Below are 15,317 nucleotides of genomic sequence, written 5' to 3' on the forward strand. Positions count from 1 at the left end.
ACAGTGACATGTAGGCCTGTGTGTCACTTTCAGGCCCTTCCTAATTTATTCATAATATATGTAGCCACGAGGTAGCATTTTCTTTGGCATCCTGGAGGAACGTGTCTCACTTAGGGTTGGACCTGTTGGTTAATAGTTCTGCAGCTTCTGGTATTTGTAGTATGCCCGTTGATTTACAAAATGCCTCACTGTGATTGTGGCTACAATCACTACATTCAGAACTAGAACCATGAATGAAAACAGATGCAGACTGTTGAAAGGCTGGTTTGGAGTTTCTTCCGCATGTGTTTCATGCTGAAATCCTAAAATGGGAAACAAGATGAAAATCACTTTTTAAGAAGTGTTAACATTATAAAATGTTGGTAGCTTTTATAATACCTGTACATATCCTATGACTCATATATGAGTTAATGTATAACACACAATGCCAACACAATATAGAGGAACCATTATCAAATATTTAAATTCATTTATATTTATATTTAATTTTAAACTCGTTTCAAACAGTTGACTTAGTTTGGTTTCTTGATATCACGTGAAAAATGTGTAAAACTCAAGCATAACAGTCTAATGGAAATGCAGCTTCACTTACTAATGGTCACTGTTGCTCACTGTTGCCAAAATACATTTTGTCAACAGAAAAAAAAAATTTGTTTGTTCCCTTGAAATAGGAAAAAGATACTTTTCTCATATTGATGGTATTTCCATAATGACTTCCATTTATAAATTTTCAACTAATTTCAGAACAGTGTCTATAGATACACTATGTAAGCCACTTAGTGAATGAGTTTATAAAATTACTGAATTTAACTTCTGTTTGTTTTTCTGTTTTTGCCATAGAAATATTTTGTTACAAATACTTCTTTATCGTGCTAATAATAATGAATAAATATAGAGATCATAAGGTCCTTTAATGCCATTTTCAACTGAAATAACTTCTTACCGTTTTTCTTTCATTAAGGCTTATCTTAAGCCATTTAATTATGAACCTTCCTTGAGTATTTACCATCATTCCTTTCATGTATCTGGGCAGATCTCAGGTTTCAAGCCTTTCAAAAGAAGCAGGGCTGGCCTATGTTAATATAATAGATTCTTTGTTTTTTAAAAAAAAAAAATAACTTTTTTTCAAATAGGCTATTATGTGGAATGCTGGTTCATTTTATTTTACCCATTTAGGGGTTAAAATACATTGCTTTCAATTCAATTATCTGCTATGGCATCTATAATAAGGAGTCAGGAAACTAAAGGGAACTTGTTTTTAGAGATGAGGACATTATACTTAAACTCAAAATCCAAATGAACGGCAAACTATCAGTGTATCATATGCTTACACTGTACATAGTATGCATATTATCAACTGATGGAAATAAATACTAATCCTGTATACTTAAAATTCAGCTTATTTGTTAAAGCTCCTATTATAAATCTCTAAACTGTACATGCTTAAGAGTTACTGGATTTAAGCAGCATTTTATGAGCCATGATGTGCTTTTTGATCATGAAATAGCTTTTTGTCTTACCTGAATTACCACTTGCACTTCGATCCCTTTTCAGACGAATGGGTCCTATGATGGAATCTGTTTTCCATTTATATGAAGAAATGTCTCGTTTGCTTCTGGAGACACAACCTTGACTGCAGCGAGACTGGTGGTCACTGCTATCACATATCAAAACTTTACATTGCAGATACACGGAGCTCAAACTTCTCAAGAATTTAAAAGCATTAAACTGGAATCTCCCATAGTGTCCAAATAAGGGATACACCTTACAAGTCTCATCTCGACTACATCTGGAACAGAATTTATGAACATGTTTAGAAGATACAGACAAATTCAGTCTTTTCCATTCCAAAAATTTTCTCTGAATTAAGCTGTGAATCCAAAAATCTCTCGTGAAAGACGGTGTCTCTAGTTTACACTACAGTGTGTTAAGACTATAGATCTGATTCCTGGGTAAGATAGCAAGGTTCTTTCTAGCTCTAAAATTCCTGGTCCATATAACTTAATCAGAAAACCAATACTTATGTATTGGAAGTCAGACTTCTTTCCTTACATCTTTATCATTAATGTATCAGTACAAATGACATAGTTAAAATCCAACAAATTGTAAGGAAAAAAGGAAATTGTTCCTTTCAAATAAGAACTTTCTACATTTTTTCTTAAGGATGCTACATGTGTTTTACTGATGGCGTTGTATTTTAAAGATAATACACATGAAATAATCTTCTAGGTTTTGCTTCACAAAAACCAAAATGTGCAAAACACAAAAACAAAAATAGAGCTTTTATAACAAAAATAAATTTGTTTCTACCAGCAAATATTTTGTAAATACACTTAAAATTCTAGAGGATATAAGCTGTATCTGCATAAATGTTTAAATTTAAATTATTCATAATCAGTACATAGTAATTGTATTTTATAAAATGATTAGAATAAATTTAATGAAATTTCATGTAGTACTAGGAAAAATGTATATATATACAACACAAAAAATTACTTTATTGAAATTATTATTCCACAGGAAGAAATACCATACATACATCAGTTACATTAATACATACCCACTCTTGATTAGGTCATAGGTTGGAGACGCAAGGTCAGAGGTGGGAGAGGCTCTACAGGTATCCAGAAACACCACCAAATTTGGATCTGAGGTGTGCACACTAACTTGAACAAAAAGAGTTTGGTTCAAATCCACGTAATATGGTGACTCGAGTATAGTCTTTTCAAATGAATCGGATTCAAAAAGAGCCATGCTTGTGTTATATTTGCCCAGTGCATTTTGATTTTGTATTACATCATCTTCTGTTATGTATATCAACCCCAGTGTAGAATTATGTTCCATTTCACACTTCACAATAATCTGGAGTTGTTTCTGACGGGTGATCACTTCAGAAGGTGAGGATGCAGAAAAGGTGATTATATTGGTGTAAGTAATTGACTGATCTTCTACCTGCAGAACAAGATAGAATTCAATTTTTATATTTTAAATCCAGTAATATTTTAGAGCATAGATGTGGATAACATTTGCAGGTACAGATATAATTTTCTTAAATCATGAGGTAACAGCTTTCATGTCAGAATACTATAAACCTTAAATGTATTTCATTGAAGAAATATTCTAGGAAAGAAAGAAAGAATGAGATGAGAAATACAGCTTGTATTACAGAGACCTGAAGATAGAATCAGACAGAATTTTTTTCAGTTACAGTAAAATCCATTTTGAATGCAAATTTCCAGTCTTGAGAAGACATTAAACCTTACTATATATTGCTTTCCTTAAGGAGCTTTAAGTTAGTGTGGCTAACGGGGCAGTTTCCAAAATATATGTAGACCAAGGGTCTGCAAGAGGAAGGCCCTTAGCTGCCTTCCCTGGGGGTTCACAGTGTAATAAAGCCTATGTGTTCATTTTTAGCAATATACGATGATTTACTTCTGTCTTTATCAATTCCTCTGGATTAGCCACCATTCTTTTCAATTAGGTTATTATTTAATGTCTGAGGGAAAAGTTTATGGTATGTATCCTAAAGAGACCAAAGGTTGAAAATGTTTGAAATCTTGAATGGGACTTCTAGAAAAATGTAGAACAAATCACAAACTTCCAGTAATATCCTTCAGGTTTCATTTTTTTTTAACATTTTATTTTCTGTCTTTAAAAGGAAAAGAAGAAGATCCTAAAAATTCAGCTATATCTTCACTAAATACAAGGTGTAAACATTTTGTGCATAAGTGTTACTGGTAGGTTATTAAGCCAACTGCATAAAGATGTTCAAACTCTCTTTAGTGAGTTTTCAGAGTTCTTTACCTTCTGTGAAAGATAACCCCACTTGTCCTGAAAATGAATCCAGCAATTTAGCAGCTATGTATGAATGGGTATGTGCACTAATACGTCTTCACATGCTTCTCATGTGGTTAAGCCACTAAAATTTGGGGGCTGTTTGTTACAGCAGCTAGCAAGCATTACCCTGACTGCATTGCTCAACATGCACTCAGCATTTGACAAAATCCAGCTATCAGTATTTCACTTTACCTTTCTGATTGTACCACATCCATTAAGAGGGATAGAAAATTCCACAACATTTGATAATTTTGGTCTGCAAGTTGGGTCTTTTAGTTGTAAGGTATTCCCATTAGAGTTAAAAGCCTCTAGGTAAGATTTGCTTATAATAACTCTCATCCTGTCAGAAGAGCAAGTTAAAGATGCTGTCAGGGGGAAAAAAAAAAAAAAAAGAATGGTCATGTTTATGCCAGCTAGGAATGTTGGATCTTGAAGAGCTATGTGTACAAGTAAATATATAAGAAGTCAAAAACATTTTGCCCTAAATAGTAACCATAACTTTGAGATAGCCAAGCAGTTGATTCACCTTTTACTGTGTTCATTGTGACCTTGTTTAGAGCTAGAATCTGCAAACCTGATGTTTTTAATTGTGTCTTTGCAGAAAGAATTAAGAGAAACAGTCCATATTATCTGCATAAATTTTTTTCAGGTTAATAAAATCATTAATTTCCTCTTGCATTAAGCAATGCACAGAAATGATTGTCAAGCTTAAGATTATGAATATGTTCCCAAGTATATATGACATGCTTGCAAATAGGAATAGCCACAGGTAGGCTAACAATTAACAGTTTCTATGTATGCAATCTTCAGAGAGCTCAAAATAGCTAAGAACATAAAACATGACTTACTAGTGTTGATGTTTTCTGCATAAATTGAGGTGTAGGAAGCAGAAAAGCCCCGGTAAGAATTGGCATAATCTGTAGACAACACGACAGTCAGAGAGTTTGATGACGATTCGAAGGTGGGAGTCACATGGCCACAGACTTGCCCAATCAGGCCAGAGTTGGTGGAGGGGCCATCATAGATGGCAAGAAAGTCAAATTTGCACTGTTTGTCTATTTCTAGGCTAGAGAATGAGGGCCTCTGGTGAAAAAGAGTTTCAAACCAATTCAATTCTATTTTCCAACATCCCAACAATCCTACTCTTAAGTGATTATGGATTTTTTTTTCCTTCAATGGTATCTCAGGTTTACGAGGACAAACCTGGGGTTTTGATAGTCCCTGACAAGGACCTCAGAATCTTCAGAAAAATAGTCATCTTAGTTCAATGGAATAGCATCACTGTTTTCCCTTCTTCATCAGTTCTTTGAAAAGTGCCCATATATGGGAATTACATATGATAATTTCTCTTCCCCCAATCCCCCAGTTGCCAGGTGGGTTTACTACATTTGTTCCAACAGAATTGGGCAGCAGTACTTACAAAATCTCTTTGAAGTTTAGTTTTATCTTGTAACCTTTCTCCACTTGTATGTGCCATACACAATACGCCAGCTCAGGATGCGGATTTGGGTAATTGGGGCTGGTGAAGGATCCTTCCAAGGTATCCAGGTGACCGCCACAGTTTAGAATAGCTGAAATGGATGTGAAGGTGGTCAAGAATGAACATCAAAAGTGACTGCTTTTAATTTCTGTGTCGTGCATCGAGCTTAACACGTCTCTCCTGAGTATGATTCCATCTCCGTCTTTCCCATGGGTCACATATTGAGGTTTTCATATCAAAATAGTGACTGCTTTTAATTTCTGTGTCGTGTATCGAGCTTAACACGTCTCTCCTGAGTATGATTCCATCTCCGTCTTTCCCATGGGTCACATATTGAGGTTTTCATCCTTTTTTATCATTGAAATTTCTGCCCACTGGTGCAGGGCAGAGAGGAAATCTTTATACTATTGCCAAATGAATCATATTAAAGTTGTGCTGTAAGATGTGCTGCATCTGGAGAGACTCCCATTACCTGAACTGCACCATAGAAAATAAAGTCACACGCTCCCTTGAAGGCTCTTCCTCACTCTCACCAGCTCAGCTTTCTAGTCTCATCAGCCTCTGTTCTATCCTCCCTTTCTTCCCATGACTCCTTGGCTGTCAGCTCCAGTAGAGGTGAGTGCTCTTCCCTGACTCCCCCCTCCACCTACCTCACCATGCTATTGTTCAAAGCTCAGCTCAGAAACAGCCTTCATGAAGCAGCCCTTGGTCTCTCCTTTCCCCAGTAAGTACATAAGGAAGCAGCTGGACAGATGAAATGGGGAGAAACAATGCAGAGAGCTCTTTTTGGAGATGAAAATGGTTTAGATTGGCTGAAGCATAGGGTGCATGCCAGGCAGCAGCTAGAGGCAAGGCTTGAAAAGGTGGCCTGGGTCCAGCTTGGGAAAACCTTGACTGCTGCACTCTGGAGATTGGATGGTACCAAGAAGTCAGTGGTTTCAGGAGGCGAGTGACATGGTCAGCTCTGGGCCTTGGAACGAAATCCACAGTGGAGCCCTCCTCATGAACCCACTTGCAGATGTTCTTGGCATTCTGCTTTGGATCACAGTGGAATGTAGGTGCCGTGAATGCAGAGCCCTGTAAATGTAGCCTCCAACCACCTGACGGTCTTAAATTTCAGTGGTGAGACCAGAGATTTCCAGCATGCACTCTCCAATCTTCATTGTCAGAATCATCCGAGGGACTTGTTAAACACAAAGGTTCAATAACCCCAACCAAGATCTAAGGAATCAGAGCATAGGGAGGTGCGGTCCCTGAAGAAGCATTGCAGAAGATACTAGGGTTACTATTAAACAGGCTGAATGTGGAGTCTCTGCTTTGGGGCTCTAACACAGTACCCCTCAACATGTAGCCATCTGATCAGCCCTTTGTCTCTGCCTCATCTGGGAACTGGTTAGAAAGGCAAGATCATGTGCTCCACCCAGAACCAATGAATCACAATATCTGTGATGGGGCTGGGATCTACGATTTCACAAGCTCTCCAAATGATTCTTATGCACAGATGAGTTAGAGAACTACTGCTCTCTCAAATAGAAAAGACTCTGAGAGAATATACTCAGACTGAAGATTATAAGAACCCAGACAGGAGAGTGTGTAACCTGTGCTTGCAGGAGATGTGAGTGAAGGTTGTGTAAATGATGACTTACAGGTGTTAGGAGAGAAGAAGTAGTAGAAGACAAAGACAGTTCGTTGAATTCTTGCCGAGTCAGTAACTATTTGAAACGTCAATGTACTGGCTGATGATTCAAATACAGGAACATAGTCGTTTTTACTGCAGACTTGCCCTAGCAGAGGCCCATTGCTGGAGGTTCCGTCAAAGACTTTAATGTTTTCACTTTCACAGCTTCCATCTGGATCAAGCCTGTGGACAAAACACAACTGTGGCTGGAGAAGTGTCACAAGCAAAGGGGGTTTGCAGAGCAGAGTCAATTGCTCACCTAGGCATGTAAATTTACAAAGTGGTGGCACATCTGTTTTCATTTAAACGTCTCCAAGACCAATCACCAACCCCACCATCCTCAACATCAAATCACAAACTGTCAATTTTAATGGGCGCAGGGAGGTAAACTGCTTTGCCTATGTCTCATATCAAGTAAATGATGAGGATGGGCCTGGAATCAGAATTCCTTTCCTTCTACCTATTTCTATCTCTCCTATTCCCCATGTCCATGTAACTCTTTGATGAACCTTCTTGTTTAGAATTGTTTCCCATTGACGCTTGATATCCAAGGCTATTGAAAGGTGAAGCAACTCTTCTTCCACAGCCACCTTTCCCAAACCTTAGCACCTCCCTAGTTGCTCCTTCCTTCCCTTATATCACCACCACTTCCTCATTCTGAAGGACAGTCCCATGCCCTGCATTGGACAGGACAGCCCAGGGTTTTAGTTTGCTGCCCATTCTGACAGGGTCTCCCCAAATATCCTCAGAGGACATATGTCCAAACTTACAGGAAGTAATACAACGGTAGAGAAATCTGGGTTCTCTTTCCACTTTAGTCACTTACCTGCTGTATAAAATTAAATCAGTGATTTAACCTTTCCTGGCTTCAGTTTTCTCATCTGTAAAATGGGGATATCACAGCCTACTTCTCATTATTGTGTGAGGTTTATAATATTCTGAATATGAAGCACCTGCCACAGGCCTGGCACACAGGTGTGCAATAGATGTTAAATGTTAATTTCTCGCCTCCCTTGCTCTACCCACACTTTCTCTTCCCCTCTCTCCTTACACAGCAAGAATAGCATATATGTTTCTCAGCAACCATTCCAGTAAATTTGAGGACTCTTTTGCTTTTTGAAGGATAAGTCAAATTCCAGCTTCAGTGGTACAGGGCTACTATGGTTCTCAAAAGTGTGGTACTTGGACCTGCAGCATCAACATCACCTGGGCATTTGTCAGCTATGCAGATTCTCAGGTCCCACACACTCCAGCTGAATAAGATAATAGAGACTCCAGCTATGGGGCCCAGCAGTTGTGTTTTAACAAGTCTTCCACATGCTTCTGATGTATGATCAAGTATAAGAACCACTGGGACAGGCATAAGAGTGGGGGCTCTGGAGCCGGGCTGCTTGGATTCAGTTTCTATCCCATTTTTATTATTTTTTAGTCTTGGACCTGGTAAGTGACTTCTCTGGGTTTTCTCATCTATGGAATGGGGATTAGACTGCATCTGGCCAGAGGGTTATTGAGAGGATTAACTAGAGACAGATCTCAGGAAACACTGAGTGTCTCTGCAGGGCAGAGTCATGTTCTTAGCTTGGCCTCACACTGGGGTCACCTGGGCACTTATAAAAAGCACTTATAAATGTATACTTATTTCAAAATAAAAACTATAAAATAAAAAAATTGATGCCTGGAGTCTACCCCCAGAGATTATAATCTAATTATGTAGTGTACAGCCTGGGAGTCCGGGTGTGTGAAAGCTCCCCCACATATTCAAATGCATAGCAAAATTTGGAACCAAAGTTTAGTGTTTTAAGGCCAAGAAACTGGAACTAGACCAGCTAGGTTCTAACCGTGGTCATGCTATTCACTATTTGTGTGACCTCAGACAAGTTCTCAACCTTGCTGTGTCCGTAGTACTATTATAGTGCTGACCTTGAAGGACCTCTGTGAGCCAGTGCCAGGCACAGCCATTATCAGTGACTACCAGCCATCATCCCCATCACCATCATCATCATGATGGTTGTCAGTGTCACTACCAGCTCTAGCAGCAGCTGAATTCTTTCTACAGAGAGACCCCTACCCAACCCAATGTGGTCAGAGTTTGATATCCCTTATTAGGAAACTAAAGCTTCTACTTACTGGATATAGGAAAAGATAATTCTGATGCTTTTGTTTTCTGGTCTTTCTATTGTCCAGGTGCAGTTCTCACTGGGATTGAGTTGCAGGATCATGGCTTTGTGGGTCTCTGCCATATTGGCACCCCCTAGAGTGACACTGCAGCTTGAATTGCCTGTTAGAGACCACAGATGGCACTGAGGAAAGTCAACAACAGACCCTTTCCCCTCTCTGAGAGATTAGGAATCTACCTCTCACATGTAATATACATAGAAGCAGACAGCTAATTGTGGATGGCACTTAGCTTACTCCAAAGTAAGTCAAAAGCAGTTGATTTCTCCGTCTTGAACCGTTTGAGGAGAAGTATTTGTAACTTCTCTACATATAGTCCATAAAAGAGACTATATTAGGACCTGAAGAAGGATGGTTTGTATTTTTAATAGGTTTCCATATGAACATGTGTCTTTATTTCTCTAGCATAAATACCTAGGAGTGATATCACTGGGTCATATGTTAAGTGTATATTTAACTTCATAAGAAACTGCCAAACCATTTGCCAGAGTGGCTGTTCTATTTCATAATCCAACCAACGATGTATGAGAGTTCCAGTTGCACCACATGCTAATCAACACACACTACTGTCAGGTTTTTGTATGGCTTTGTTTAGCCATTCTAACAGATATGTAGCAGCATCCCATCGTGGTTTTTTAACTTGCATTTCCCTAACGGCTAATGACATTGAACATCATTTCATGTTCTTATTTTCCTTCTATATATCCTTTTTAGTGAGTATCTCTAAGTCTTCTGCCCTTTTTCTAACTTAGCTTTTTGTTTTTATTATTGGGTTTTGAGTTTTTTATATATGCTGAATACAAGTCCTTTGTTGCATCTGCAATTTGAAAATATTTTCTCCCAATCTGTATCTTGTCTTTTCATCCTCTTAACAGTGTCTTTCCCAAAATAAAAGTTTTAAATTTTTTATAAAGTCCAATTTAGTAATAGTTTCTTTTATGGGTTGTGCTTTTGGTGTTTTGTCTAAGAACTCTTTGCTTAACCCCAGGTTACAAAGATTTCTCCTGTTTTCTTTTTAAAAATAATATAGTTTTACATTTTACATTTAGAACTATGATCCATTTTAAGCTAATTTATGGATAAGAAATGAGGCTTAGGTTGAGTTTATTTTTTGCATATGGGTGTCCAATTGTACCAAGACCATTTGACGAAAAGGCTCTCCTTTCTCCATTAAATTGCCTTTGCACTTTTGTCAAAAATCAATGGACCATATTTGTGTGGATCTATTTCTGAACTCTCTATTCTGTTTCAATCTTCTGTGTCTATCCTTTTGGCAAACCACACCTTCTCGATTACTGTAGTTTATCAGAAGTCTTAAAATTAGGTAACATGAATGTTCCAACTTTACTGTTCTTTTGCAAAATTGTTTTGGCTATTCCAGTTCCTTTGCTTTTTCATGTAAATTTTAGAGTCAGCATATCTTTATCTATTTAATATTCTTACTGGGATCTTTATTGGAATTGCACTGAATTCATAGATCAACCTGGGGGAAAAAAAAAAGGATGGTTTTTAAAAGACACTTGATTGCTAGAATGTATAAATAATTCTTACAATTAAATAATTAAAAGGCAAATAATCCAATTTAAAAAGGACAAAGAACCAGAATAGACATTTTTCCAAAGAAGATCTATAAATGGCCAATATGCACATGAAGATATACTCAGCCTCATTAGTCATCAGGGAAATACAAATCAAAACCATGAGATATCACTTCATATGCATTAGGATGGCTAGAGTCAAACACAGAAAACAGCAAGCATTGACAAGGACATGGAGAAACTGGAATGCTTATACACTGCTCATGGGATTGTAAAGTGGTACAGCTGCTATGGAAAACTGTCTGGCAGTTAGTTCCTCAAAAGATTAAACATACAGTTATCATAACCCAGCAATTCTACCACTAGGCATATCCCCAAAAGAAATAAAAACAAATGTCCACACAAAAACTTGTATACTATATTCATTGCAACGTTAGTCCTGATAAGTCAAATATTCATCAATTGATGAATAAATAAATAAAATGTGGTCTATCCATACATTGGAATATTATTCAGCAATAAAAAGAAATGAGGTGGCTGGGCGCGGTGGCTCAAGCCTGTAATCCCAGCACTTTGGGAGGCCGAGACGGGCGGATCACGAGGTCAGAAGATCAAGACCATCCTGGCTAACACAGTGAAACCCCGTCTCTACTAAAAATATAAAAACTTAGCCGGGCGAGGTGGCAGGCGCCTGTAGTCCCAGCTACTCGGGAGGCTGAGGCAGGAGAATGGCGTGAACCCGGGAGGCGGAGCTTGCAGTGAGCTGAGATCCCGCCACTGCACTCCAGCCTGGGTGACAGAGCGAGACCCCGTCAAAAAAAAAAAAAAAAAAAAAAAAAAAAAAAAAGAGGTACAGTTGTCCCTTGGTGTCCACGAATGATTGGTTCCAGGACCCCCTGTGGACACCAAAATCCATGGATGTTGGAGTCCCTTATGTAAAATGACTTAGTGTTTGCCTGTGACCTATACACATCCTGTACACTTCAAAATATCTCTAGGTTATTTATAACACAATGTAAATGATGTGTAAATAGTTGTTATACTATATTGTTTAGGAAATAACGACAAGGAAAAAAGTCTGTACGTGTTCCCTAACCAACTATTTTTTTTCAAATGTTTTCAATTCATGGTTGGTTGAATCCATGAATGCTGAACCCACAGGTACTCAGGGCTGATTGTACTGATACACGCTACAATAAGTATATGAACCTTGAAAATATTATGCTAAGTGAAAGACCATATATTACATGATTTCATTTATGTGAAATATCCAGAATAAGTAAATTTATAGAGACAGAAAGTAGAGTAGTGGTTTACTTGTGCTGGAGACATCAGGAGAAATGGAGAGTGACCGGTAGTGAATACAGAGTTTCTTTATACATATATATACATACATATATATATATATATATGTCCACACAAAAACTTGTACACTACTATTCATCGCAACATTAGTCTATATATATTAGTCTCTATATAAAATATATAGTTATAGATATATTAAACATTGGTCTATATAGAGAGACTATATATATAGACTATATATAGAGAGACTATAGACTATATATAGAGACACTATATATATATATATAGAGAGAGAGAGAGAGAGAGAGAGACAGACAGACAGAGAGTCTTACTCTGTTACCTATACTGGATTGCGATGGCACAATCATAGCTCACTGCAGACTCAAACTACCGGGCTCAAGTGATCCTCCCACCGCAGCCACCAGAGTAGCTGGGACTACAGTCATGTACCACCATGCCCGGCTAAAATTTTTTTTTTAATTTTGTAGAGTCGAGGTCTCACTACGTTGTTCAGGGTGGTCTCAAACTCTCAGCGTCAAGCAATGCTCCCATGTCAGCCCCCCAAAGTGCTGGGATTGTAGATTTGAGCCATCGTGCTGAGCCTGAGACCGTTTCTTTTGGGGGTGAAGAATATGTTCTGGAATTAGATAGTGGTGATTGTTGCACAATTCTGTGTATATACTAAAAAACACTAAATTGTATACTTTAAAATGGTGGATTTTATGGTATGTGAATCATATCTTAATAAAGCTGTTATTGAAAAGGAGAAAGAAGAGAAGAAAGAGAAAAGGAGAAGAGGAAAAATAACTGGATCCTAAAGATAAACTGTTAGCAGTGAAATTATCCAGTAAGGGGCTGGGCGTGGTGGCTCACACCTGTAATCCCAGCACTTTGGGAGGCCAAAGCGGGTAGATCGCTTGAGCTCAGGAGTTCAAGACCAGACTGTGCAACATAGTGAAAATTCTTTTCTATAAAATTTTAAAAAATTATTTGGTAAATTCTTATATTTTTATGTACATTGTCAGATAGGCACACATAAAATTATTACTAATTCAAAATCCCACCAAGATTTTGACTAATGGTCAAAAAGCCCACCTACATAGGAACAAAGGTTTATTTTTATTTATTCTCCCATATACTCTCATAACCCCATCCACCCAGAAACAATCATCACTAAAACCTTGGTGTAAATTCTTCCACACCTTTTCCTTTCCTCTTCTATTTCTAGATGTGTAAAACGCTTGAATGTATATATTTCAAACATAAGAACCATCATATGATACAAACTTCAGATCTTTCTTTTTCTCTTAATGTGATCTATGGACACATTATAGATCAGAGTCTTTTTTTTTTTTTTTTTTTTTGAGACAGTCTTGCTCTGTCACCCAGGCTGGAGTGCAGTGGCATGATCACAGCTCACTGCAACCTCCATCTCCCGGGTTCAAGCGATTCTCCTGCCTCAGCCTCCCGAGTAGCTGGGACTACAGGTGCGTACCACCACACCTGGTTAATTTTTGTAATTTAGTAGAGACAGGGTTTCACCATGTTGGCCAGGCTGGTCTCAAACTCCTGACCTCGTGATCCACCCTCCTCAGCCTCCCAAAGTGCTGGGATTACAGGCGTGAGCCACCACCCCCAGCCATCATTTTTTTTTAAGTTGCAAAAACCAGTGTTCCATTGTATGGATTTACCATAACAGATAATGAAAATTCATGTTGTAGTTTACAATTATCTAAGTGCACATATTTATACAGATATCTTTGGACACTTTTATGCTTATTTCCAAAACATAAACTCTTAGCAGTAAAATTACCCAGTAAAATTCTATACGCTTTTGATATGTTTATGGACATTGTCAGATGAGCCAAATAAAATTCGAACTAATTTAAAATCCCCCCCAGGAGCATTAGAGTACATTTTTCTCTAAACTGGGGCCACTTCGAAAAATTTTGAAAGAAGCCTCTTAAGAGAAGAATTTCTCTGTTTTGGTGAATAAATCTGGTTCAATTTTCTTACCTTCAGCCTCTGCCATTGTCAACTCCGCCAAACAGGAGAGAATTAAGAGGATCAGTGGCATGAGCCTTTTTACAAGCTCCATTTTGGCAAGGGGCTGAGCAGCCTTAAAGACTGGCAGCTTTTATAGCCTCTGTGTTACATCAGCTTTCTGGACACCTCCAGGGAAACGTCAGTTCCAGCCATGCAATGGGGTAGATTTGTGTGAGAATAGAGCAGCTGTGTGACTGGTTTCTTATCAGCAGTCCCCACAGTGAGGGTTCCCTCTCCTCAAATCCTTCCCGGAAGGGTTGACACCCAGTGGAAGCTCTTTGTGGGAATCTCCAGCAGCTGGTTCCCAGCAGCCACTGAGTTATTCTCCATGAAACTGATGGGGAGCTGTGCCTTTCTTCTGTGCCTGCACATCACAAACAGGTGGCCTCATTGACATCATTGAAGTCTTCAGGGCTCTGCTTTGAGAAGAGAGCCTGTGGCAGAACAAAGGCCAGTGGGGCAAGGCAGGTGGTGCAGCACCTGGGCAAAATCTGGGTCCAGCTGGGACATTCAGATGCCCTGCCAGTTGGCTAACCCAGTGGGGGAGGGGAAGAGGGTAGGGATGAAGAGAAAAAGAGGACAGATCCAGATTCCCCTACAGGGATTTCTAACCAGTTATGTCTGGAGAGGTTGAAGCAGGTGAATTAATCTCTCAGGCATGGTGTTTTGCAGCCGAGAGAAAGAAATCCTAGTGTCCACAGTGAGACTGGGAGGAGCAAGTGGTGGTGGGTGGGGGCTGCCCTCTTTTCATTCAATCAGTAAATATTACTTATTGATCTAGGGCCTAAGCAATATAGAATTGAATGTGAGAGACGCAGTCCTGCCCTCATGAAACTTGTATTCTAAGTGGAGAGTTAGACAACAAAAATAAATGAAGAATTCAAATGGTGAGAGGAGCTATGGATACAATAACAGGCTGACTGCATAGATGGTGGTTGCCTTGGGGTGGGGAGGAAACCTGACAGTGAGAAGGAGGGCATCTTGAGAGATGAAATCGGAACGAAGGCAGAAAGATAAGAGGGAGGCATTCATGGGTGATCTGAGCTTGGGTGTTGCATCTTAGGCAAAAGAGAGGGCAAGTGCACAGGCCCTGAGGCAGGGACCAGGTGGGCACACCTATAACAGTACGGAAGAAAGAACAGCCTGGCTGGACATGAGTGGGAGGAATGAGCTGGGAGGGGAGGATGGAGAGGAGCAGGTGAAGGTCAGATGGGGAAGGACCCATAGGGCAAATGAGTCTGGGTTTCACTCTAAGTTC

General features: G+C 38.9%; 1 protein-coding gene across 1 annotated transcript in view; it reads right to left on the reverse strand.

Moving 5' to 3' along the window:
* Positions 1-15,317, reverse strand: part of CUZD1 (CUB and zona pellucida-like domains 1) — a 36,860-nt gene continuing 21,543 nt past the window's right edge. The window contains exons 3-11 of the mRNA XM_011986397.1: positions 14,030-14,493; positions 9,123-9,273; positions 6,964-7,178; positions 5,258-5,408; positions 4,686-4,903; positions 4,030-4,202; positions 2,561-2,952; positions 1,521-1,789; positions 1-302 (exon numbers count right to left, since the gene is read on the reverse strand). Coding sequence (XP_011841787.1) covers positions 130-302; positions 1,521-1,789; positions 2,561-2,952; positions 4,030-4,202; positions 4,686-4,903; positions 5,258-5,408; positions 6,964-7,178; positions 9,123-9,273; positions 14,030-14,111 — 1,824 coding nt within the window. The 5' untranslated portion in view covers positions 14,112-14,493 and the 3' untranslated portion in view covers positions 1-129. The remainder of the gene's footprint in view (positions 303-1,520; positions 1,790-2,560; positions 2,953-4,029; positions 4,203-4,685; positions 4,904-5,257; positions 5,409-6,963; positions 7,179-9,122; positions 9,274-14,029; positions 14,494-15,317) is intronic.

This window comes from Mandrillus leucophaeus, unplaced genomic scaffold (genome assembly GCF_000951045.1).
Source record: "Mandrillus leucophaeus isolate KB7577 unplaced genomic scaffold, Mleu.le_1.0 Scaffold299, whole genome shotgun sequence".
NCBI classification, from domain to species: Eukaryota; Metazoa; Chordata; class Mammalia; order Primates; family Cercopithecidae; genus Mandrillus; species Mandrillus leucophaeus.